General features: G+C 37.7%; 1 protein-coding gene across 11 annotated transcripts in view; it reads right to left on the reverse strand.

Moving 5' to 3' along the window:
- myo18ab (myosin XVIIIA b) overlaps window positions 1-25724 on the reverse strand; it is a 106042-nt gene extending 80318 nt beyond the window's left edge. For all 11 annotated transcript variants that reach the window (XM_059514389.1, XM_059514388.1, XM_059514386.1 and 8 more), the window contains exons 1-2: window positions 25624-25724; window positions 22598-23737 (exon numbers count right to left, since the gene is read on the reverse strand). In XM_059514389.1, the coding sequence (XP_059370372.1) occupies window positions 22598-23623 (1026 nt within the window). In that variant the 5' untranslated portion in view covers window positions 23624-23737; window positions 25624-25724. The remainder of the gene's footprint in view (window positions 1-22597; window positions 23738-25623) is intronic.
- Between the last annotated feature and the right edge of the window lie 342 nt (window positions 25725-26066).

The following is a 26066-nucleotide window of genomic DNA, read 5'->3' on the forward strand; positions in this document are numbered from 1 at the left end:
ATCTTGGATTCCTTAAGATATACAAACACAAATGAAACCGATGAAATGCCAGCCATTTATAAAACCTGTCATCAGCTGCTAAAACAGCAGTTAATCATTCCCAATTCATCTGATGCTGCTATCATTTTGGCATGAAATAAGACCGATAAGAGGAAATGCTTATTTATAAAACAAACTTTAGATGTTAAAATATGTTCCCAAATTCGTAAAACTCCCAAAACAAAAAACTGTGATGCTTGTACAGTACAGTTCAAAACACTAGGGTCAACAAGGTTTTCTTTTTAAATTAAAAGCCTACTTTATTTAGCAAGGATACTATAAATTGATGAAAAAGTGACAGTAAAGATTTCTTTTTCAACTTTATTTTCAAAATATTAAGCCGCATATATCATAAAGCAGCATAAATATAAAGTGTTAATAATAATAATAATAATAATTTCCTGAGTACCAAATCAGCATATTAGAATGATTTCTAAAAGATCATGTGAAACTAAAGACCGAGATGATGCTTACAATTCAGCTTTGCCATCAGGAATAATGACATTTTAAAATATATGAACTGTTCTAATGTAATTCTTTTACACTAATTATGACTAAAAAAGCAATCTTAAGACTTTTAAAGTGTAACAACTGCACAGTGTATGACAATGCAACAGATTTCATCCTTAAAATTTTTTAAAAGTAAAGGCAATTACATACATTATGCACAGATGTATACTTATTATTTATTACAGAAAAACATTTATTTAAAAAAAGAATCATGGTATATAAAGAGTATATAACATTTTCAATTCTAGTCAATTTTATTTGTATAGTTCTTTTTCGTTATAAATTGTTCCAACTAAATATAGTTGTCCTCTGTTATAGATGCATCAAAGGAAGTGTGACTACAATAGAACTAACTTCTAATATAGTTACAATACAACTAATTGTGTGTCTGTCTATGATGAGGTGCCAGACAGGCTGTGTAAAGTGTGGATTTGGTGATAAAGAGCAGATCCGTTTAGGGTTGCTTGACAGCAGCCATTAGAGCTGACAAGTAGAAGACATTTTAAAACCACCATAAAGGTCAAGAAAACTCTGCCAAGATCACCACAATTCATCTTGACCCATTTTACCATTCAACCAATTTAAACATGACAGACGCGTTTAGATTTTCCTAATGCAGAGCATTGTTACCAAACCAGCACCAGAAGCGTTTAGGCAAGCCTCTTTCTAGCCACAATCAGCATTTGTTTAGCAGCCAGGCTAATTCTGTGCGTCTGTGCTAATCTTCGTGGAATGCAGGGGAAATACGGCTGCATTTACACAACTTAAGGAATTTAGCTGGTCCTTCACCCCTGCACCAGGTCAACGGTCAGGAATGATTTTAACGGCCGTGAGCGCATCAGGGTCCAATCAGAGGTTATGCAGAGCGTGGGTGGGTTCTGCCTGTAATTGATTCACTTGAGTACCAAACACTGTATCAAACTGACAGCCCATTGAATGGAAACATACTGAACTTGTGATATTACATAAACGCCGCTGAACCAGCGGTTCCCCATGAAGCATGCCAGCACATGTGAATTCCAGTTCGAGAGCGCTCGTTGGACTCAGGAAACGTCCGCTTGGAAAGAGTTCTTCTGTTCTAGGAAAGAATCTTCCCGATGTTTTGAATAACAAAGGATAATTGTATCACAGTGTTTATTCAGATCATTGTCGAAAGAGCATATCCACTAGTCTTATTGTTTGTGAAGGAGCTTTTGCTCTGAATGTGCCCTCAGATGAATAAAGAGTATTTGAACTGTTTTGGCTGGACTTAAAATGTCAGGCTGCTGAACTGGCACAGGGTCCAAAATGACAACACTGTTTTTTAAGCCAGGGACAGTTCCGCTCTGAAGCTAAAACCACACCACAGTGCCCTGTTCCCGGAGCCCATTGCATTCTGGGACAACTCCGCTACACATAGCTGTGGTTACAGTAATAGAGTGAGACACAGCAGAGCTGTACACTTGAGGTCTCTTAGTTAGAAACACATATTATTCAAATATTTTTATTGATTTTCATTATTATACAACAATCTGAACACATAAACATGCACAACATTCTTCTTAAATTACATATTTCACACAAAAACAAATAACTACCAACAACAAACAAATACACACACCTTAAAAGGGGCGTCCAGATATTATTGATTAGTGTCCCATAAGGATTCAGTGCAAGATAAAAAGGGCTGCCAGACCCTGTAAAACTTCAGCCTCAGATGGTATACTACTTATGGTGCTCAAGTTTAAGATAAGACATCAACTCTACTACCCAGTGTTTGTGAGACGGTGGCCTTTTTCCAACTGAGAAGAATCAGGTGCCTAGCCAATAATGAAAAAAAAGGCAATGATTTCTACCGGATTTGCTGATAGGTGCACTTCTTCCGGCACTACACCAAAGATGGAAGTCAAGGTGTTAGGGTCCATGTCTTTGTCCCATAATGTCCTGAAGATTTCTATAGAAAAACATTTCAATCTGGGGCATCGCCAAAACATATGACTCAGGTCTGCTGGTTCCAAACCACATCTGGGGCAAGATGAATCTGACCCAGGATACATCTTAGCCAGCCTGCTCCTGGACAGATGGAGCCTATGAAGCACTTTGAATTGTAAGTCTATGTCTAATATATACAGAAGATGATTGTACCAATTCTGTTGCACACTGCCAGACTGTTTCTGATATTTCTATTCCCAGTTCCTCCTCCCATTGCCTCCTTATATGGTCTAGAGATGGGGAGGTGGTTCTTTGAATAACCTCATATAGAAAAGACAACATACTGCTTCGAAAAGGGCCCATATTTAACAACTCATCTATCGAGCCCCCTGCAGGTTGGTTCAAGGAAGGAGAGAAGTGTTTTTAATGAAGCTTATATTTGTATTAATATAGCGTACAACATATTATTATTATTATTATAAAATATTTATTTATTTGCATTTTAATTTATGTTATATATAAAATAATAATAATAATTAACTATTATACATTTTATATAATTATATTAGTATAGTCTATATAATAATAATAATAATAATAATAATAAATAATATTTGCCAATACAGTAATTACGCAAAAAATATTTTTCAGTCTGTTTGAATAGGATAAACATATAAATGGAAACTCATTGCATATTATATTATAATTATTATTATTATTATTTTTAAAAAAAATGCATAAATCTATCATTTAACTTGTTGCTATAACATCTGGTTAGTTACATTACAGGCTTCTTTTCTTAAGGTTTCTGTCTCCATTGTGTTTTCTAATCAGAGAGTCTGGCACTTTCTGTTGAATGTTTGTATTTCCTGTGTATTATTGTGCTGGAAGCTTGAGAGGAAATTACATAGAATGTGACAGCACACAAACAACTAGTGGCTTACCGAAATGTATGGCTCATCTCAATTTCCCTTAACCCAAAAACAAGCATCCTCGGCACTGATCTGCGAGGACCTTTGGAAACACCCATCGAACCTCATTCAACCCAAACAAAGCCACAATTACCATCATAATTGCATTTCGCCACCACGCGGCCACCAACCATCTACTTATGTCTGTGAATAGGCTCTGATGAAAAGGATGCCTTTATCAGACGACTGCCACATTATTATGCAGAGAACACAAGACTATTAAACAGAAGGCGCCTTGCGTCATCTGTTTTCCACAACATCTCCAAGCATGGCAGAAGCTCTGTGATTTAATCCATCAGCAAGATGACACAGAGTCTCGATTCTCACTCAATGACAGCCTTTTGTACACATGTAACCGACGCATATAGCCACCATCTGGCATTCAGGATGGATTCATGCCAGAGTCTACTAAGGCCAAGATGCTGGCACTGAATCTGGCATAACCGGCCACTTCAGGCTTTCCTCTAGGAAAAAGCTGAAAGACACCAAAAGTTTTCATCAGAATTTAATCAGCAGCCATCAGAATGGAATTGCAAAAATGTAATGAAGTATATTTACATGCTCAACTATAATATTTACTTAATAACCCGTGTAAGGTCATGTAAACACTTAAAATTGTGTTCTTTTATCAGGTCAAACAACAAGTTGTCTGTATATGAAACTAGCACAGAATACACAATGTAAAAAATACCAGAAAGTACAGAAAATAAAATAAATAACAGAAAACAAAAGAAAAAACATAAAAAAATAAAAGGTAAGTTATAGCAGTGAAATAGAAGAATGTAAACACTTAAAATTGTGTTCTTTTATCAGGTCAAACAACAAAAGTTGTCTCTCTATCAAAAAACACAAAAAGTAAAAACATTACATAAATGAAAGAAAAAATGGATAAATAAATAAACCTGTGAAATCCAACTTAAAAACAACATGCTACTTATGTTCCTAGTTGATCACAGTGGCAGCAGATCTGTCATGGAAGAAACACATGCTGCTGTGCCGTCAGGCATTAATTGATTGGCCTGGCTTGGTATGCCAGCCACTGTGATAACCACAATATCCAGCTATTGAGTAAACATCAAATACCAGCACAATCCCTGAGCCCACGGTGCAAGCTACTGCTGCAAAACAAACACTAAGAGACTTTATTTGTTTTTTATTATAGAGAAAATGAATCCGTGTGCTCTGTTACTCCGTTTGAAGTTGCCCTCAAGTGAACTTTGGGGACTATTAAGGGTTTTGCTTTGTAATCATTCTAGGTTGCGTTAAAGTGGCATGCCTGCGTCATAAACAGGAAGACCACCTGCTGGTTTCTCAATCCTAGATGACAAGCATCCCAAGCCAGAACAGAGGAACTTTCTGCCCAGGCTGAGGTATAACAGAGCCGGTCACAACATGCTGAACTTCCTACTTAACACCATTAGCGTAAATGCTCTCAGCTCCCAGACTTGAATTCAAGGAGCATGAAAAGGAAAATGGGAACAAAAATAAATAAATAAAAAATAAAAACTGGTGAAAATTAAAAAAGAATTATCTAAAAGTAATTTACTTTAAATAAGTGGATTGCTGTTACAGGGGTTCTGCCAACTGCTGTTTTAAACTTTGAATAAAGAAAAAAGTTAATATTTTAAAAAATAATGTTCATAAATCTAGTTAGTTCTTTGTCGAGATAATCCATCCACCTTACAGGTGTGGCATATCATAATGCTGATTAGACAGCATGATTATTGCACAGGTGTGCCTCAGGCTGGCCACGAGGGATGGTTCGATACCATAATTTTGGCTTCGGTACGATACCAGAAAGTAATACCTTGGTATTGATACTTAATCGATACCATAGGTGGCAAATAACCAGCCTCAAAAAATAATTGAAATGAAATAAAAAAATAAAAAAAGGGATGAAAAAAAGTGAATGATCATAATTTTTAGGATTTATTATTCTTGGTTAATGTTAGGTATGTGTTTAATGCATAAAGTAATGTTTACATGCAAAACATGCATTAGTAGCCTACATTTATCATTTATAAATAATCATTGACCTACATTTTTAAATGCTGTTGATGAATTATAACAAATGTTTTTTTTTTTCAAGTGTTATTCTAACAAAGTAATATTCAAAATCACGTTATTATTTCTCTCTCCCCCAGATTGTTTTCAGATTTCAGACTCAGATAGGCAAAGTAAATGCTTTAAATATAAATCTCTCTCTCTCTCTCTCTCAGCTGCTTCATGTTAGTTGTCAACAATGTGGCAGAAACATTCCCTTCATATTATTGACACTAAAATTAATATAGCAAAACTGTTCATTTGAATCAACTCGTTTCATTCAAATTAAATTAATATTTGACTGTTTGAAAAGCAAGTGCAAATATGTGACCAAAATGTCATGTTAAGCCGTCTCCAAAGGCATTTCAGAGAATCTGGCAGTACATCCAAATACATGGGGGTGGTGTTGGCGCAGTGGATAGGACACATGCTTTTGGTGTGAGAGACCCGGGTTCGAATCCACTGTGAGACACCAATGTGTCCCTGAGCAAGACACTTAACCCCTAGTTGCTCCAGAGGCGTGCAAACTCTGACATATATAGCAATTGTAAGTCGCTTTGGATAAAGGCGTCAGCTAAATGAATAAATGTAAATGGCAGTGCAAACTACATCCAACCATAGTCACAACCACAGACCACATGTAACCACACCAGACCAGGACCTTCACATCCAGCATCTTCACCTCCAAGATCATCTGACACCAGCCACCAGCTGCTGCAACAATCGGTTCGCATTACCAAAGAATTTCTGCACAAATGGTCTCAATTCTCAGCTGCAATTGCAAGTTTTCAAACAGAGACGGGAACAAAGAGGCAAAACTTATGGACTACAGCTTTAAATATTGTAAAATACCGCATTATTTTTTGGCTCTCATTTTGTCATTTAATGTTTGTTTTTATACAAATTGTTAAAAAAAATCAAGCATGGTTTGTTATTCAAATTGTTATATTTAAACAAAAAAATAAAAGATTATTATTATTTAGATAGTATAACAGTGTGTGTCTGTCCAAAAAGGGATTCTTGCTCTGAAAAAAAACTCTTGGCCTAATGATAATTCAATTTTAAGATCACATTAAAAATGGCACAAACAACCGTCTGAATGCCACACAAGCACAAAAACAGCATAAGTAAAAGCATTGGCCTGAGCAGGTAACAAACAGCACAAGGACAAATGTTTGCATTTTGGCAGGCCCTTTCATTACTGTGCCGTGTCATGTATCAGCCGGCGGAGAGCTGCTTTCAGCACACAAAAGCCTTTCATTAAAGATGACCGCCCCATACTCAAAACATGGGCACAGTGTTGTTGGGCTTCAACAAAGGCTGAAGTGCTCCTACCGGAGAAACCATTTAGAAAAAGTGCTAAATTACACACACAATCCTATAACTCATGTTCTTAATTTCCATAAGTCCCATTCTTTTCCTCCCCGTTCCTCATAATGCTGCATGCGTGCTCTAACCAGCTCCTTCATTATTCAGTTTGCCAGTAGCAGGTCTCTTTAAATAATTGAAATTGGCAAAGACGAAAGCAGTATGTCAGGGACAGAAAGGGATCCTGAAGGACCCTGCAGTGCACCCTGAAACCTCATAACCCACTTCAACCAGACCACCAAGCCTCGCCCCTGCCCAAAAATGAAGCCACAGGAGCATTAAATGCACTGCCAGACAACCTCCCCATAATGACACAACCCAGCCTCTGACACTCACATGGAACACGGCAGGCAGATGGAGCAGATCTGACACTGGGCGGTCAGTGGGGATGCTTGGGCTTGTGCTGGTAACCCAGTCCGCCTTGCGGAGGCTGGCGACTCACATTGCGGGTAATGGCTAGCATGTGTGAGGGTGGTTTTTCCTCTACCAAGAGTGCACTCATTCACCTCCTCCAAATGTCAAGACTCATCACTCCACCATAGCATCTTCATTTTTCCAACTAAATATATGGAATTCAGGTGTGTGTGTGTGTTCAATTCAGTTATTATATATATATATATATATATATATATATATATATATATATATATTATATAGTTATTATAACCCATGTCCCCATTTTTAAAAATGCTTATAAATCATATAGAATTAGTTTTTTTTTTTGAGAAAGTAAAAATGCACAAAGTTTCCTGTGAGGGTTAGGGTTAGGTGTAGGGTTGGTGAAGGGGCATATAATATACAGTTTGTACAGTATAAAAACCAATACGCCTGTGGGATGTCCCCACTTTTCACAAAAACAAACGTGTGTGTGTGTGTTGTTTACAAGCTGTTTTATCTATGTTTTTCCATGGTGGAGACACTGATTGAGTGATTACATGAGTCATAATAAAGTCATGTCTATTCATGTTAAAGGGATAGTTCGACCAAAACATTTCAATTCCGTCATCATTTACTCACACTCATGTCATTCCAAACCTGTATGAGTTTTTTTTCTTATGTCGAACATAAAAGAAGATATTTTGAAAAATGCTGGTAATCAAACAGTTGATGGTCCCCATTGACTTCCATAGTATTTCACTACGGAAGTCAATGGGGACAGAAAAACGGACATTTTTCACATTTCAGCGTTTCTCAGCAGCGGAAGTCATCATAGTTAGGTAAACTTCATAAGCAGAGAATAGGAGAGTACCACAAATATATTTTTTGCATTCCCATTTACTCAAATAGCAAAAGAAAAACTACACTTAACTACAACTAGTGTTTTCATGACTTTTGATCAATGGGATAAAAAAAATTTGAGAGAGACTTAAAACAGCAATTAAAACAATGAGAGAGAACAAGGTCAAATTTACCGCCCCTCCCCATAGACTCTTCATTAGTAACACCCTCGCATTAACGCTAACTAGTTTTTTTATAGTTTGATCCAAAGGTGATAAAATACAAAGTATAGTGTTATAAATGTACATACATTTTTAAAAATCGAAATATTAAAAACATGAGGCTCTACGATGCTGATGACCACGCATCATCACAGTCTTGTGAAAATGTTCACTGTTTAGCTCTTCAAAAATCTTAAAAATACCTTTTTTTGTATTCAACATAAAAATAAACTTATACAGGTTTGGAAATGACATGAGGGTGAATAAATGATGACAAAATATTTGGGAGAAGTATCCCTTTAATTTGGTTTTATAACTGGGTTATCTATGCACCAAATAGACACTGAAACCCTAATTAAATGTCACTGTTTTGGCCAACTATTTCAGTCCTCTAAAATAGTTTTGACTGACAATTTATTTTTGGCCGAATCTAAAAACTATAAACCACAATAGTAAAGAAATAAGACAAAAACAAAGAAACAAAAACAAAAAACAAAACGGGTTCAGGTATGAGCAGGTCTGTAAACTGGGTGTTGGGCCTGTATGGTCATTAACGCTTATTCAGCAGTACCCGTTGTCTGTAAATGCTAAAATAAGGATTTCCCGAGTCACAATAATTCTCACGGTCAATGGAACATCTGGAAGATAATCCGAAATAAAGCTCGTTTCCGTATTACACTGCTTAACAGTGGCTTATCTCTGTGGGGAGGGCCTTCCTCGATTACAGATGGTGGCGTTTTCCAACTGTGATGATAAAGACCTCCGTTACTGGGGTAGACTGGTGGAGAATGGTGTTCGAGAGATGCCAAGACTCACATCGCTCCCTCCCTCGACTGGACGCTCTGATAAAAGGCCTTTTTGAGGCCTCTCCACAGTCCCATGATCAATGGTAAGGGAGTGATGTAGTGAGCAGCATCCATAATAAGCCATTGAAGCCAGCACAGGATATCACTGACACGCAGCGCGTTTAATTTTAACCAACACGGCCAAGCGTATGAGTCTTGGAACAACATCCAGAGAGAAACAATAAACCATGAGCCATCAGGAATCACTGGTATTTCAACCCAGACCGCAACCACTCTAGACTGCATGGAAAAGAATAAGCCCGGGGCAATGAGCATTCCTTTCCCTACGCTCTCTTCAAATTGCTTCTATTTCCAGGGGGTTATAAATTACAATTTATAGGACAGAGCGTTGGTTAACAATTCGTGAGGCTTTTTACAACAAATTAAGTCATGATTGAATGGGGTTTGATTCGGATCCTGTGTATAGGATTGCTAAATAAACATTCTGTCATTAATACTCCATTCGTGGCCAAATGAAAATGCATGTATGGCGTGCTGCTGGATAAACCCCATGAGAGTCTTTACAGATATATATTGCTGTGAGAAACCACAGCTTTAGATGCTGAGAACGGTATGATCCGGCAGCCTCAACTAGATCCAGCCTGCAGTAAAAACAGCTGAGCTGATACATGAGAGGCTGTGGGATGTGGAGTGGAAGGAAAAAGAGGGAAATTCTCCTTGCAGAGCCGTACAGAGAGGCCTTTCTCCGTGCTGGGGTCACAGCCAATCACAGGCGTTTCACCAAGGCCCTGTGCTGAGTGGGCCTGACCATGCAGCACATGCAAAATGTTAATGTGTTTAAAGTGGGCTTTCAATGGAGCTCTCTGTTGCGTTTTATCTTGGCCTGTACCAGCAGAGAGACCAAACTGAACGTGGAAGTAGGACTTTTATCCACATACACTACCATTTGGGGTCGACAGGATTTTTATAAAGATTATTCAGCGAGGATGCATTAAACTGATTAAAGGTGACATTTAAAATGTTACAAAAAACGTATATTACTTAAAAAAATAAATAAATGAAAAATTAAAATAAAAAAAAAGATTTCTGTTCATCATCGTGTGACAATGGAGACTGGAGTAACTCCGCTTCAACGTCACAGGAACATTTCATTTTAAATATAATAAATCTAATTGACCCCAAAATTTACCGACCCCAAATTTGAACAGCAGTGTATGATAAACGATCTGAATTATTCAACATAAAATTTTTTTTAGAATAATGATATCCCAACACATTTCTAATCTGTAAAACAAATAAACATGGTTTATGGAAAACATATTTGTTTTTGTTTTTTTTGCCTGAGCGAGACATTTTGCATTTTCATGAAAGAAACTATAAATTAATTGGCTATTAGTTAAACATATTTCTGAAGAAAAATTAAGAAAATTATCGAAATGTTATAAAATGATTATTTTGCATCAAACAAATCCTAATGCACTTCACAACCCTGAAGAGATAAAAAGCAGTAAGGAAAACAGGTGAATGGATGAATGGAAATCTTCATGTATCATGCTTTTGCTCACTTCCTGTTTTACAGTGTGGAGAACGAGGGTAGACAGCATGGGAGGGGTCTTACTGCAGAGACCAATTTCTCATGACATCGATGAAAGGTCCATCCTGACAGGAAGTATCACAACTCTAATGAGCCCCGAGCCTGGGTCAAACTGATCATTTCGTCTGCCCCATTCTGCTCAATCCCCTTCCTCTGGAGACTTCCTGACTAATTGTGAATATGGTGAGTGAAAAACCAGGTGGTGCACTCTTTTAAGTATGCATTTAGAGGAGATTCACTGTAATTTCTGGCGTGTTACTGGTGTAAAGTACCCAGTCACTGTATAGGCTCTAATCAAAAGGGTCCCTACATCTGTCATGGCAGGGCTGTACTGAATCAATGTTGGACAAATATAATCGGTTGAAAAGAAAAACTTGATGTAATGTAATCTGTAGCTGTTAAAACAAAATTTCACTGAATTGAACATTCCCATAGAGGGGACTCAAGCGTAAAGATGAAATATGCTGTTTTGGCCCCACCTCTTTCAATCTGACTCTGCATTCTCCAGAGACCCAGTCGGGAAGTGTCATGTTTGTTCCAAAGCAAATTCCAAAAATACCAAGAATGGAACTTTAGGGAGGAGGAAACATTTCCAAGCCAATCATAGAAACAAGAAATGAATGCAATTCACTTCATGATCCCATTAAAGAGACAGTTCACTCAAAAATGAATTCATTGACTGTCTATATGCACTTGCTTCTGTGAATTACATTAAAATAAAACACTGGTAAACAAACAAATTTGGACCCAATGATTCCAATTAAATTTGTAAAAAATCGAAAAATATCCTTTGTGTTCCACAGAGGAAGGAAAGTCAAACAGGTCACATCTAGTCAGTGTTTTATTATGATTATGGATAAACACAAAATATGATTGTAATCAAGTTCTTTAACCCCCGAGAGAAGAAAAAAAAAAAAGTACGAGGACAAACAAGATGTGAATCAAAAATACCCACTACTGAGAAAAGAAACTGTAAAACAATGCTGAAGGACTACTGTAACACGTCATCTTATTCAGATGGGAAGAATGGCCATTTAAATTACTTACAAGCTTATCTCAAAAGATGTGACAGGCACAGTATGTAAAAACTGGCTTTTTATCCCAGTTCCTGTGTTAGGGCTTCCTGAACACGCTCTATTACTTCCCTCACATCACACTCCTGCCTGGCACACCCAGCATTATGACACATGGCACTCTGCCCTAAAGGTCAGCAGTCAAATTAGAGCATGATTACTGTTGGGGAGTAACTAACTGTAGTGAGACCAAATACTGCATCGCCCTTTTCTGCCACGTTGTATTTTACACACAGCTTTACAACAGAGCGCCCTAAATGCAAATACACTCCTCTTAAAACATACATAGTTTAGAATATCTGATTCACTTCTGTAAATCAGTTCATGCAAAAATTCCAGTAAAAAAAAAAAAAAAAAAAATTAAATGCTGCAGTTTAGCTCCATATTTTGAACCCACTTATAAACTGGTTTAGATTTTTATGAACGAAACTGCATTACTTATTAGTTTTCAGTTAACATTAGATATCGGGAACTAACAATGAATAACAATTGTTTATAGCACTTATTAATCCAAGTTAATTAATAAATATAATACTATTTATTGTTAAAGCATGATAGTACAGGTTTAGAACTTGTAACGTTGCTTAATAAATGCTATTAAAAAACTGTTTTTAAGTTTATAAATAAAATGCTGAAGTCCAAAGATAATGTTTAAGAAAATGAAAATGTTTAACTTCAGAGATCAGAAATGTTGAAAAGATGGAGATAAAATGAGAGCCAATCAAATCAGGATAGCTTCCTGAACAGAGCTCATGGTCTTGTGGAGTAAAATAATAAGGTAAGGGCCAAGAACTACAGTGCCTGTACACTCGGAGAAGGGTTCTCGGTCATGCCTCTTAATATCAGCAAAAAATTACAAAACGGTTAGTTATGTCTCTAAAATTTGATATTGTGTGGACACATTCAATGCCAAAAAAACAGCCAATGGTTGCTATACATGCACCTTTGACTGCACGCTGGAAAATTGGAATTTCCAAGACACTGGTCTTATAGAAAAAAACAATTGTTATTCGTAGTAAAAAATTGTGATTAGTAAAAAAGTCTCTCATAGCTTATTGTTTTAGCAGAACCTTTAACACTGAGTGCATCCACAGTGAGGCCAAAGTCCTCATGGGAACTAATGACAGTGACTGATTTTTTTCCCACAGCACATCCATTATAAAACAGAACCCAGCGCAAATACATGGAGGTCCTGAATGATTTATGCTACATCAAACATAAATGTTTCCCCAAAACACATGCTAAAATAATATGTGCAAAAACGGAAAAAGATGAGCCTTTAAATCTTGTTTAAAAATCTGAATTGTGTTCACACAATAAAAAGTCATATTATCCATAGAGTGGGAACTATCTATCATCTTTGGTCGGGGGTCTGTAAGGTTTCCAGCCTCTAGGATTTCTGTGGTTGTTATTTTACATATTGCATATGAAAAACCTAGCTTGGTAAAAGTGCTCCCGGATCTCTCAGAAGCAATGCCAAAGCAGCAAAAGTACCAGAACCCACAGGCAACAAGAGAGAAAGAGAAACAAAGAGATGGAGGTCATAGAGGGAAGAGAGTGGGAGCATTTCAGCTGAGGAGCAATTTTTTTTAGTTAAAATGGATGTTACCAAATTACAGAGAGAAAAAGTGGCCAAATTCACTTAATTTATAAAAGATGCCTCCATTCGGGTTCACACTCCAAATTCAAATCATCCTTCTCTTAAGTATTAAGGTGTCCATTTTTAGCACCTCGTAAGAGATGAAGAGGTGTTTGCCAGGGTTATGAATTGAATGATCACCTTTTAAAGGGGACTTCGATGCCCATCTTCCACAAGTTGGTATGATTCTTTGGGTCTTCATGTAAAACAACACCCTTATCATCTTATCCAAAACCAGCGGGCCTGAACAGAATGACATCATACTGCTAATAAAATCAAAACGGCTTCATAATTGTAACCGTGAACGTATTTTGGGGATTAAAAAAAAAAGAAGAGAATGGATTTTTATCAGTGGCTGTGGTTGTGTCCACACACTGATAAGACACATTTATATGCAAACATGCAAAAGTTAATTTTGCGTCTGATTGACCCTTTAAATTCCAAATCTGAAATGAATTTGAATGGATGCAGCAAACAGGATTGCAGTAGGCTACTGTATTTTAATTTGAATGTAAGGAAAACATATACACAAATACAACGAACCAAAATAAAAAAAACATTGTCATTGTTAATTCGAAAAGTTTTTCAAGAACAACAGAATGATTAATAGAGTTAACGCTACAGCAAGCAATAGATTGATAGAGCGATCAATAGATAGAATGGTAAAACAATGCAGATAGAACAAAATAGAACAGTGGATTGAATAATATAGGGAATGAACAGTAAAACGACATTCATAATGATAAAACAATACAGACAGAATGATAAGTTGGTGGAATGAATGATAGAAAAAGGTTGAACAGACAATAGAACAGTAGAACGAATGATAGACAATGATCAGTAGAACAAACATTCAGTAGAATAATCAATAGAGCAGAACAACGAAAGGTTGAACAATCGATGGATAGAACAGTAGAACAATATAATGAAATATAGAGCAAAAGAATGAGAGCGCAAACAATAAAACAAGAGATATAGGTAGATTACAGTTAAGTAAATACATTTCTCTTCCTGCCATTCCAACTTAACGGTATGAACTTAAATTTACACTCTGAACTGTAAAAAAAATTAGTTCTTCAATTCTGAATTTTGTCTAACCCCATCACAGGATTCAGCAGCAGCAGAAACTGGATTTTGGATATTTATGTTCTAAAATACAGCATTCAAATGTGCCTCAATCATTCAGCGAAAGGTTTTCTTGTAGAAAACAATCATTCACTGACATCTCCACTTTAGTCTACTCTAAGTGGAGAAGAAGAGAAGTACAGCAGTGTGGTGCAGAATGTCCCTGGGGAACTGTGGGCCAGTCCTGCGGCAGAGACAGGGCCATACTGGCTCCATCTATCCATGCAAGAACACTACGCTACAATCCCCATGTGCTAGGCTTTACAGACAGTGAATACAAAACCATATCGCAAAACTGAAATTTAGGATTGTTTATCAATTGTGATGAGAAGTACTGTGATTAGCAAAATACAATTTCAACATTGTTAGAAGTGTGTGCAGGAAAGATTCCCATGAAAGACTGGTATCCTAATGAAAGCATATTTTCGGTCTTGATGCAGCCTCGACGGAGTACTAGTAATGATGGACCTCTGAGGTTTGTTAACTGTAAAGTCATACTTTCACATTGCCTGTAAAACAGCATGATGGGACATCGAGGCTGGGTGTCAGAATGTCTGCATCAATCTGTGTGTGTATTAGGGTCTGGGGGCATCTGGTGTACAGCTGTAACTCTTCTGCAGTGTCATGGAGTGCAACCTTGCTGGAGGTCTGTCGTGCCACCCATGATGATGCTTTCACAGACACTTCACTGCAGCAGAGTCAGCAAGAGCTTTTAGTGCTGAAGACGCTGAAATAGCTGTACTAATGGCAGACTATCTACCTCAAAGACATTGAAAATGACTTTTAAAAAATCCATCGGGGTCTTTACAAGATATCATCAACAAATAGCATTTGTGGTTGATTACAACAAAAATGTACTTTAACTCCTCCCTTGTTATCTTGAAATGAAAATGAAGGCACTTGTGAATGAAGGCACTGTGAGGCACTTGCAATGGAAGTAAACAGGGTTCATTTTTAAAGGACTGAAAAAAGCAGAAGTATGAAGCTTACAATGTTAGTTTGTTAAAGCTATGCGTTATTTGAGTTGTGAATTAGATAAACTCATTTTTAAAGTTGTTTTAGGGTGTGTTCAATTTTCATGGAAACAAAGTTGTGAATATAAAGTTACACAGAAAAGGTAAGCATACTATTTCTTTCACACTAAAATCATGTTACTGTCTGTGGTGTTACTGTTTACTAATACTAAAACTATTAAAAATGAAAATCTTGTCTGCGGCTATAGCTTAAAGTATTTAATAAGATAATAGTAAACTAAAATAGCTGGTTAACATGCATATCATTTACGTTTTGCGGTACCATAATACTGAAATTCATTCACTTCCTTTGTTAGTATTCATTCACTTCCACTTTTTTATTTTATTTAAAATGGACAAATTTTTTATTATTACTTATTAATTGCATTTTTTTCATCAATATTATGCTACAAATGCTGTCTAATGAATTAAACTCTACTGATTCTAAATTATTGTTGTATTAATGATATTAACCTAATAACAAATACCAAAATAGACTGTATTCTCATTTCACTCCCTAGATTTGTTGCTTACATTGGGACAGCCCTAAAAAATGTCAGACTCCTTAGGAAGTGCACAGACTGCTCTACTACGGAGCTGACTAAGGCACACCCTAAGTGTTGGACTTCATTGTCCAGGAAAGTAAGTGCTTTTAGGCCTACTTGTCTTGACAGAGACCATCTGACTAGACTGAGAGCTGAAAATAGACAGTTTTTACCTGTTTGTTTCAGCGGGGTCTGTACTGTCCCCATTCTGGCTTCCTCACACCCATCTCAGGACATCCTGGCTAAACTGGTCAATGCCTAGAAGAATAGAGGACTTCCTGTATGTTCACTGTTTTCTTCTAAGGAATAGGGAACAGTAGGAATAACATACCATTCTTTAGCCACTCCAAAGACATTCCTGCAATTAAGGGGAAGTTCCTTGTTGCATTCTTCGCCAAACTCAATTACAAAAGAACATCAAAAATATTTCCAACTATCACAATAGCGTGTGTATTATTAGTAATCAAATTACCAAGCAAAACTAAAGAACAGTCCTTTGGTCTTTTGACTACAAAACAGCAACACAGAGCCATGAAGATGTAGAAAGTAAAAGGTCAATCAAGAAGTTATCTTAATGAAGCAGCAGAGCCCAGCTGTGACTGTTGGATGAGACTGCCGTGAACTCCATCCACTTGGCTTTTGTTTGCACTGGGACATGATCGTTTTACGGCTTGTCTTTATTTGGATTAATGATAAAGCGTTGCTATTCGTTTTCTGAGACAAGAGGAAGGAGAATGGCTCCCACTGCTCAGTGAGGCCCACAAATCAATGCAGCAATCCAGACATCATCACACAGACAAACACAGATCCTTCACAGACACGTGCTACAAAACATGACTACCCAAGACCACACCACACCAGAACAAAGGTCTTCACTTCCTGTTTGTCAAATATTCCATTCCAAACTCACATTTATAATGAGGATGTACAATAAAATAGTTCAACTTTAGGAAACATGTCTCAAGACACCCACATTTAAGTGCTTTTTTTTGTGCTTCACATCACAAGTACACTCCCTAAAAGCTGCCTAAATGTTGATGCCAATGGTAGGGCCCTATTATTTCCGCAATATGGAAAATGCAGACAGAATTGTGGAATCCAGTCACAAAACATTTTTTACTGTTTAACGCAGAATGTCATGAAATTTGCCAAATTTTAGATGAATACTTAAAACAACAACAACAACAAAACGGTTAACTTAAAAATATAAAGGTCTTCACAGGAACCCGTCAAAATAAAAGTTTGGTTTAACTTGAAGAAACTGCGACTGAAATATATTACTCAATGTAATGATAGTACTACTACTACATAATAAAATGATTATAAAAAAAGAATATTTACCAGAAAAATTTGGCTATTTATCAGAATTTATTTAGCAAAAAATGTAAATACACAACACATTTTTCAGATTTTTTGTAAATAATAATAATAATAAATTATGTTTTAATAAAACTCAATTAATTAGATATGGATTTGATTTTTACAATTTAATGAAACCATTAAAATGCATTCTAGAACATTTATGGAAAATACAGATTTTGGTAAAAATAAAACTGAATTTTAGAAAAAAAATAAAATGCATCAAAGGGCCTTAAAGTTTTTATTTTTTTTTACACTTTATGAATTGCTGTTAAATTGTGCAAGTTTCATGATTTCAATTAACTAGACCTTCTTTTTTATTAATACAATTTAATTTAAACATTAAAAAAAACAGAATCCAGAAAAAAAACTATATGGAAAAGATGAATTCAAGAAAGAAAAAAAAACTACATTTGGGATAAAAAAATTAATCCGATTTCATAGAGCCTTACAATGGGCATCTGATAAACTGGGCACTTCGAGAAATGACTACATAATCTCAAACTTTCTGAAATGAAAAAGAGCCTTGATATTTTAAAGATATTTCACAGTTAACAGAGATTTTTTTAATGAACCCTAAGAGACTGCTATGCCTCTATTAAAAGTCCATTCCAAAGGTCCATATAAAGAGATTGTGTCTCTTCAAAAGATTAAAATGCTTGATTCATTTGGCATTCCTTTTACAATCTCTCTATGAACCTCAAAGGTTTGGTGTAATGGACTTTCAATGGAGGGACAGAGATATTTTTAAGTGTCATTAAAAATATCTTCCTTTGCATTTCGAAGATGAACAAAAGTCTTAAATCTTCGATGAAAATGACAAGTTTTTGTAGAATTTGGAAGTGATAAATTCAAGAGAAGGACACTTTCTTCCATATGAACATGGTTAAAATAGCTAAATATCACCTGAAGAAACCCAAGGCCAATATCAATAATGTCTATCAATAAACCAAATATCACATCCCTGCTGCCACTTCCACGTACACCCTGCCAATCCTTATTTTTAAACAGCTTCACAACAAAAGCAGCTCAAAATGAATGCTCTCAGAGGACATATTAGATGTTCCAGACAATGCCTGTAGCACAGCTTGCCAAAAGACGATAGACAGTGGGGCGAGAGTCAGGTTGAATACAACCACTGACCTGAGGCCATGTAATGAACCATAATGACTACAGCGGGATGGCTGACTAAGAACTATGCAGCAAAGCAAATCCCGCTTGTTTGTTGGTAAAACCCAAAATAGCACAGCAGACCCACTCTGGTATGAGAAGGAGGTGCTCACCAGCAACCAATCTACAGAAGCACATGATGAATCAGTTGGTTCTAATTGTTACGAGACGGTCTGTTACCAAATGGGCAAGAATCACTCAAAACTAAGCTAAACAAATCTTGAGTTTCCTAGAAGTACTGCCATATGATGCTGCCACAAATCTGGCCTATCAATGAGAGTTAAGACTATTCCATAGGAAACAACATTAGAAAGCCTTTCACAAACATATGGTTCTATAAACAGGCAGGGCTGATGATCACTTTATTTTTCTAAGCCTATTACAGCAGAATAGTACCATTAGCCAGATGTTAGTGATTGAGCAAAGATTTATCAAAGACACAAATGCTGAACCTGAGAAGCAGGTCCATCCTTACTGCAGGCTATACAGCTCATTTTCTATCATGTATCATGTCAGTTCAGCCTGCAGGAGTACAGCTGCTCTTCACCTGCTCTAGGCCATGACTGACTACAAAAAGTCCAGGGTCTGTTTCAACAAGTACAAAAACACTTAGGACTCCTTTTTAACCATCTTTATTCCTCAACCCAAATGATCATGTGTCAACATTTTACATATGTAAATGTCGAAGCCAGGGAATCGGATTCATATTTTTTCTTAAAGGCACTGACAAAAATAAAAAATAAAAAAAATCTGTAAATACAACAGATGTTTTTTTTCGATTTAGGGGACTTCATTTAATTGTAATTCGTAAGCTGTAAGAATAGCTGTTTGAGCAAGTATGTGTTAAAGTGTCTGCAGTAATATGTCTGCAGTCAAAGAGTTTCTGAAGGAGCTGAAGCAATTACTCAACAGTTTAGTTATACTGTGCTTATCTCCAGTGTAGAAAGAAATGTTAACAAATTGGACAGATGCAAAAACAAAAATTACTTCACACAGTGTTAACAGCATTTTTTGTTGACAACAGAATTGTATCAATACAGATAAAAGAAGGAAAGCCGTTACATGTGTAAATAGCAGATCTGTTTAGTCTAAAACGAGTTTAATGAGTTTCATGTCAGAAAATGGCTAATATCACCTAGATTATTTAAATTACGTACCCTCTAAAACTGTAACACAAACCTTTTAATAAATATTATTTTTTTTGTATTTAAGCCATGTAATTAAATAATTAAGTTATTCAATTATTTAATAATTCAATTTAGTGGTCGATATATCGACCGATATTTGACATTTTTCAAATATAGGCATTGGCCGAAAAGCTTTTTTGATTTGCTGATGTGTTTGAGGCGGGACTTTTATTTGGATGGCACAGAGCAATATATCGGCTTTATATTGGCTACTGGTCACCCTGCTCTATCTGAAATATCTGCATTGGCGGTCAAAAAAAACGATATCGGTTGGTCACTAATTAATTTATTTAAATGTATCTAATTTAATATTTTAATAAATCATTATTCAATAAACTCAAATGTTATTTAATATTTAAATGTATTTGTCAATTTAACTGGTCATCATTGCATCTTGTAAACCAACAGCAATATTCTCCTGAACCCTTAGAGCAGTGGTTCCCAAACTTTTCCATTCCACGACCCACCTAGACAAGTGTAATATATTTCACGACCCACCAAAATATTAAAAAAAAAAAAAAAACAACGAGTGAAATTACTTTAAACCTAATCTTACTTAAAATTTTTATGACAGAAATTAAGTATTTAAGAAAAATAACCATTTTATTTTAGAGTACAACTGAAAATTTCACTACAAATTTACAAGTTTTAATTTTTGTTTACTGGCGTTAAAATATGTAGTGTCCATAAAAACGTGAAGCAGGCTCACTCCAGTGAAGTGTGATCTGCGCTGCTGTGTTTTGTTGCATTCATGATCCTTCCGTGTGTGTCGGCGAGAACGGAGCACAATCCAACACTTTTTTAGAAAAGCATAAGAAGCAAAGCAGAACTATCTAAAACAGTTTGGAGATTAAAATAATTGTGAAATAGGTAAAAAAAGACCGATTGAACCTTTTAATGACATTGCTCTGAGACCTTCAAAACACGCAACGCACACGGACTTAATTGCAATTTGAAAATCACACTAAGGATATTGCAGTTCATTATTAATGTTGGTGGGCTATATCGTTGTGATGAGTGGGTTCCCAGTTCCCGCCTCCTTCTTCCTGTGATTGTGAAGATTTTAATGTTTTACACTGGTGCCGAAGCCAGGGAGGAAGGAGGGGCGCGCTGCCGAAGATCCTTCGCCGCTGGGGTGAATCCGCAGTGCCATCGAGCAGGGCGAAGGAGTCTGCCGCCGAGGGTGCTCGATGTGGTGGGCTGGAGTGAGTTGCCGGGGGGGGGGGGGGGGGCGAACTCACTCCAGCCCACCGCCTCGATGACTCCTTCGTGGAAAGAGGTGGGAACCGGCGGACAATCAAACAAAGTTTTAATAACCAAATAAACACAAAACAGCGCGACAGCCCCTCTCGGATGACTGCCGTGCACAAATAAAAAACAAACACAAAATAAAACCCAGGCCTGGTCCTCTCTCGTCCTTCACTGTCATCGCTCCTCTTTTGTATCTTTCCGATCTCCTCCGTGGTTCTTGAGACCGGTGAGTGTTGCTCATTTCCCAATCACTCCACCGGCCTAGCTCTGTTCCCATGGCACTAGGCCCCGCCCCACTCGTCACATTCGTGCAGCCCTAGACTGAACTGTGTTAGTGTCTGTGTGTCATTGAAACGCAAAATTAGCTGCAGCCAAGTGACTTTGTGCGACCCACCTTGTTCCATTCCGTGACCCACGAGTGGGTCGCGACCCACAGTTTGAAAACCCCTGCCTTAGAGGACTGTGAACCCCATGAAGAAAAATGCAGTTGCTGCAAAGGGACCATTTAAATTCATAATTGTCAGCAAACTGAAGGGAATAATTATTAATCAGCCAACACCTTCCTTCCCCACAAAAACACATTGAATGATTCAGATGCACTCTGATTCAGTTTCAGAGCTCACTTGTGTGTCCCACCTCTCTGTTGTGTGCTCTCATGTTTCACAAACAGCTAGAGAATACATTTTAACAAATTATCAAGGTCTTCTAACTGCATGTTACTCAGCAAAAGAGTATGTACGGTTTTCCAAACAACACTCCTAGGAAATGCTAAATGCTAGGAATCTAATTAGTTATAGTTATCATAGAGTCTTACATAATGCCCTCAGTGGTTACTGTAGGAGGAAGCTATGCAAGTCATCTCAGCATCAACATGTGCAACTTGGCATGACAGCAGGTCAGATGGGATCCAGCCAAGTAGTGGCACACATGCTAGTTAATAAAAACACAACCTCCACCCATCCTAGAGAAAATAAAACATTTACGCCAAAGTGCCTTTCTTATCTGTTATCCAACAAGGAAGCAGCGCATAACACAACCAATAAGTTTCAATGGTTTCCCTCTGTCAAGGAAAAACGAAAGAGCTGTGCCACCCATTCAACCCACTCTTCTAACACAAGAATATGCGGCCGGACCAGCATCAACAGTAAGTGCAATTTATAGTTACATACCAAAATGAAACTGTGAACTGTCTGCTGTTGCATGTGAAATTTCCATGGGGAAAATTCTGAATTTAATGTCGCACTGTGTCCAACTATTACACAACAACTGCAAAGAAAAACACAAACAGAACTGTTTCAAAGCCTGTCATTAAAGTCATCGCTTGTGGAAAGCTGGAGGAAGAAAAGATTCTGTTAGACACATCGTGACAGATGTTCATCCTGGAAAGGAATCCGCTTCCTGTTGCACAAGAACATGTTCATCTTAAATGATGTGCTTGTACTCTCGAGAAGAGCCAGTTGGCTCCACATGTGTAAGAGCTGGGCAGGCTTGTGGGGAGTTGCCTGGAAAGACTGTGATCATGAACAAGAGAAGAGAGAGAAAGTGTGGACTTACGTCAAATGCTTCCCGCCGCAGCCCTTCGGTGTTCCTCAGCCAGCATCGGCTCAGCTCGCTTAACTCCAGGATGGGCTGAACTTTCAGCCGAACCGTGTCGCCTGATTGCCGAATCATCTCCACGATCTCATCCCTGTTCTTGTTCTCCACATTTCGCCCATTGATCTCCACCAGCCGGTCTCCGGGAACCAACCCAAGAGCCAGGTCCTTGGTACCAGCACCTGGTTCCGCAAAGTGGACCACTCTGCGATATACACCTCCATCCGTGCCACGGTCCAACATGGTGGTGCGCCGCAAGGAGAACCCAAAATCCCCAGTGTTCCGCCTCTGAAGAACCAGTTCGCGAACTTCAGGCGTCTGCGGTGGCACAACCGCAGGCAACCGGAGGTCTGCTGGAAACGTCTTATCCACAATCTCAGGAATCTGCACCTTTTTCCCAGTAGAAGGTTTTTGCAGATGATTCTGGAGACTTGGCTTACGCTGGGGGTCAAAGATCTTGCTTTCTACCTGTGGAGACGGGGCAGCCGAGTTCTGCCCAGAAGGTGTGGAACCTTCGGATGGACTTTCTTCTTTATTCCTCTGAGAAAAGGAGAAGCGCTTCATGATGGAACCCATTTGTGAGTTCTGCATGGCGAGGGAGCCGAATCTGGCCGCCCGCTCCTTAACAGAGCTCCGGTGGCCATCTTGGCCGTAATCACCCTTCAGATCGTCACTGGAACTGGCCGCGCTGAGCTGATCTGCATCCAGAACCATGCTGCTGCGGTTACTGAGGCCATCCGACTCAATGTCGGTCAGGTTGAGCTCAGTGCTGCTGGCGACTTTAATAGGTATCGGGTTCGAGATCTCCAACTTGTTCTTGGAGTCCCGTTTGGAGCTCCGGTTGAGGTTGAAGAAACCCCGTCTCATGCTCATCTCATCCAGGCTTCGGAGCTCAGCCGCTGACATCCGTTCCCTCCGGTCTCTCTTGTCTTTTTTCTCCTTCCTGACGCCATCCTTCTCCTTGTCTTTTTTCATCAAGTTGAACATACTGTCCCCAAATTAGTTTACGTTCCACTACAGAAGCACCAATGTTTTCACAAGAAAGCGATTTTTCCATACAGAGAGGCTTCTGTACATCCAGAATGGATTAATTACAGCTCCCTGGAAAGAGAAAAATAACATAACATCAATAATTGTACAATTTTTCGTGTTTCTCAGCACAATAAGACTCTTTTAGATGCCAGTCAAGTCATAATTTCCTACTGAGCTACAAATACCAAACAATATGCAAATAATTTTGTAAAAAAAAAAAAAAAATAGCCAAATTATGTAGAAATCACTGAGTGGCATTCATGCAAGAAACAAACTTCTGTATCATAATGTAGCATGACAATATTTACCAGGGGTGCGTTTCCCAAAAGCAACTTATGCTCACACAATACACCCCAGAACAGCAAAAGTGACTGGTTTTAGAGCAATGAAGATACTGTATTATTTCACTATAAGAATGTGAAACAAACCGGGTTTAAGGCATTAGGGAGGTTCAATATAGGCCACGGGCCTCTAACATTCCTATTTTCCCACCAGCGGGAGACTTCATCATCCAAACAAGTTCCATTAACTAGGGGCCAAATTCTTCCCAATAATACAGGAAGGCAATTCAGGCAATTCTTCCCCATAAAAGGCTTTATGCAAAGCATGCTTAATGCAACATGATACTACCTAATACTACCTCATCTACTAGTACATAATTTGAGTTCAACGTTAAAATACAAATGCAAAAAAATACAAGTGAACACTAGCTTGTATAAACAATTAAGGCACCAGCATTAATTATGATAATAATACTACTAATGCTCAGTCCATTAGTTATTCTCATTTTCCTTAGCATCAGTCTCTTTATAGCACAGATTATAAACTTCATTTTTGTCCCCTGACGTGGGGTTTTGAACATGCTCAGCATGTTTGAACTAGCTTAAAAAAGATAAAGTCTCCTATTAAAAAAAGGTGCTATGGTAATCAGTTTCCAAATTCAACAGCATTTATTTAAAATAAAACACTTCTGTAAAATAAATGTATTTGCTATGACTTTTAAACAATGTAAGGCATCCTTGCTGAGTAAATAAAACGTATTGACCTTATCCTTTTGGAGGATATTAGACTGAGTAGACATCATTAGACTGAGTAGACATCACTAGACTGTGTTATGTACGTTTCTCTACTTTTAGCTGGTACAACAATAATTGTGGTAACTTTGTATTCAACTATACAGTCATGACAATAACAGAAAGATTGCTGAAAGCTTATTTTAACAGACAGAAATCAATCGTTGTGTTAACTATGTAATTTTGGATACCGTAGCTACCATTGTCAATTTCTGTAAGAATGAATTTAAGGATTAATTTCAATACTGCTGTTCATGAACAGATGAACCTGCACTTGACCGTTGACATGAAAGGAGTGTGAGGGCGACTATATTACAATATAACTAGGAAATCTGTTACAATGTTCTGTAGAAGCCTGCGGTTAGCTTACAATGTATCATTGGCGCATTAAAGACCAGACAGATACAAACCAGGCGAGAGCCACTTTGAAGAGAAGCACTTTAGGACAAGAAACCTTCGTTTATAAATGTGCCCGTTCGGTCGGTCAACCGGAGCAGCGAGAGACTCGTCATTCATCTGCGGCAGGAAAGCCAAACGCTAACGCTCAAGATCAGCCACTAAGCCTTTAAATTAGCTGGACACGGACTTATGCTATTAAACGCAGACCACCAGTGTATACAGATTTTATCGAGAAACAACCGAACCTATAAACTCGCAAGATAGCTAATGAACAGTGAGTGTAACAATCCTCCGGCTACAGTTAGCATGAGTAAGTGGCTGATAAGGGTCCTTTCTTCGCCTGTATGTCCAGGAGCGGACTGCTGTTGATCCCACGCTCACATCCCTGACATGGGATTTTACCTCAAGGAAATTACCGGATATTATCTCGTTTACGGAATTTAAACATAAATGTATAAATACATAAAAGTCGGCTGCACTCACCGTAGTGAGATATCCAGTTTTTGGCAGGGAACGGGTTTGTTTCTGTTCGCTCTATCCTCTAGATGGGCGCAGCTGAACGTGAGCAGGCGAGCACTGTTGTAAATATATAGTGATAAAGGCGGTAGGTTGGCCTCAAGTTGCTTATTGTTTAGTGAGAAGAAACGGCGACACCTGCTGCCTGCGTTAGGAACTACAGCTGCAGAAGTCAATACCGTAGGAATTGATTGGGATAATAATAGAATAATAACAACCTATTGTTAGGGCCCGAGCACCGATGGTGTGAGGACCCTCTTGGAATTGCTTCGTTTATTATTATTATTATTATTATTATTATTATTATTATTATTATTATTATTATTATTATTATTATTCTCTAAGATGAATCGCATTTTTGAGAGCCTAAACATGCTCGAAAAGTCATGAAACTTTGCACACACCTCAGA

Source organism: Carassius carassius, chromosome 28 (assembly GCF_963082965.1).
Source record: "Carassius carassius chromosome 28, fCarCar2.1, whole genome shotgun sequence".
In the NCBI taxonomy this organism is placed as follows: domain Eukaryota; kingdom Metazoa; phylum Chordata; class Actinopteri; order Cypriniformes; family Cyprinidae; genus Carassius; species Carassius carassius.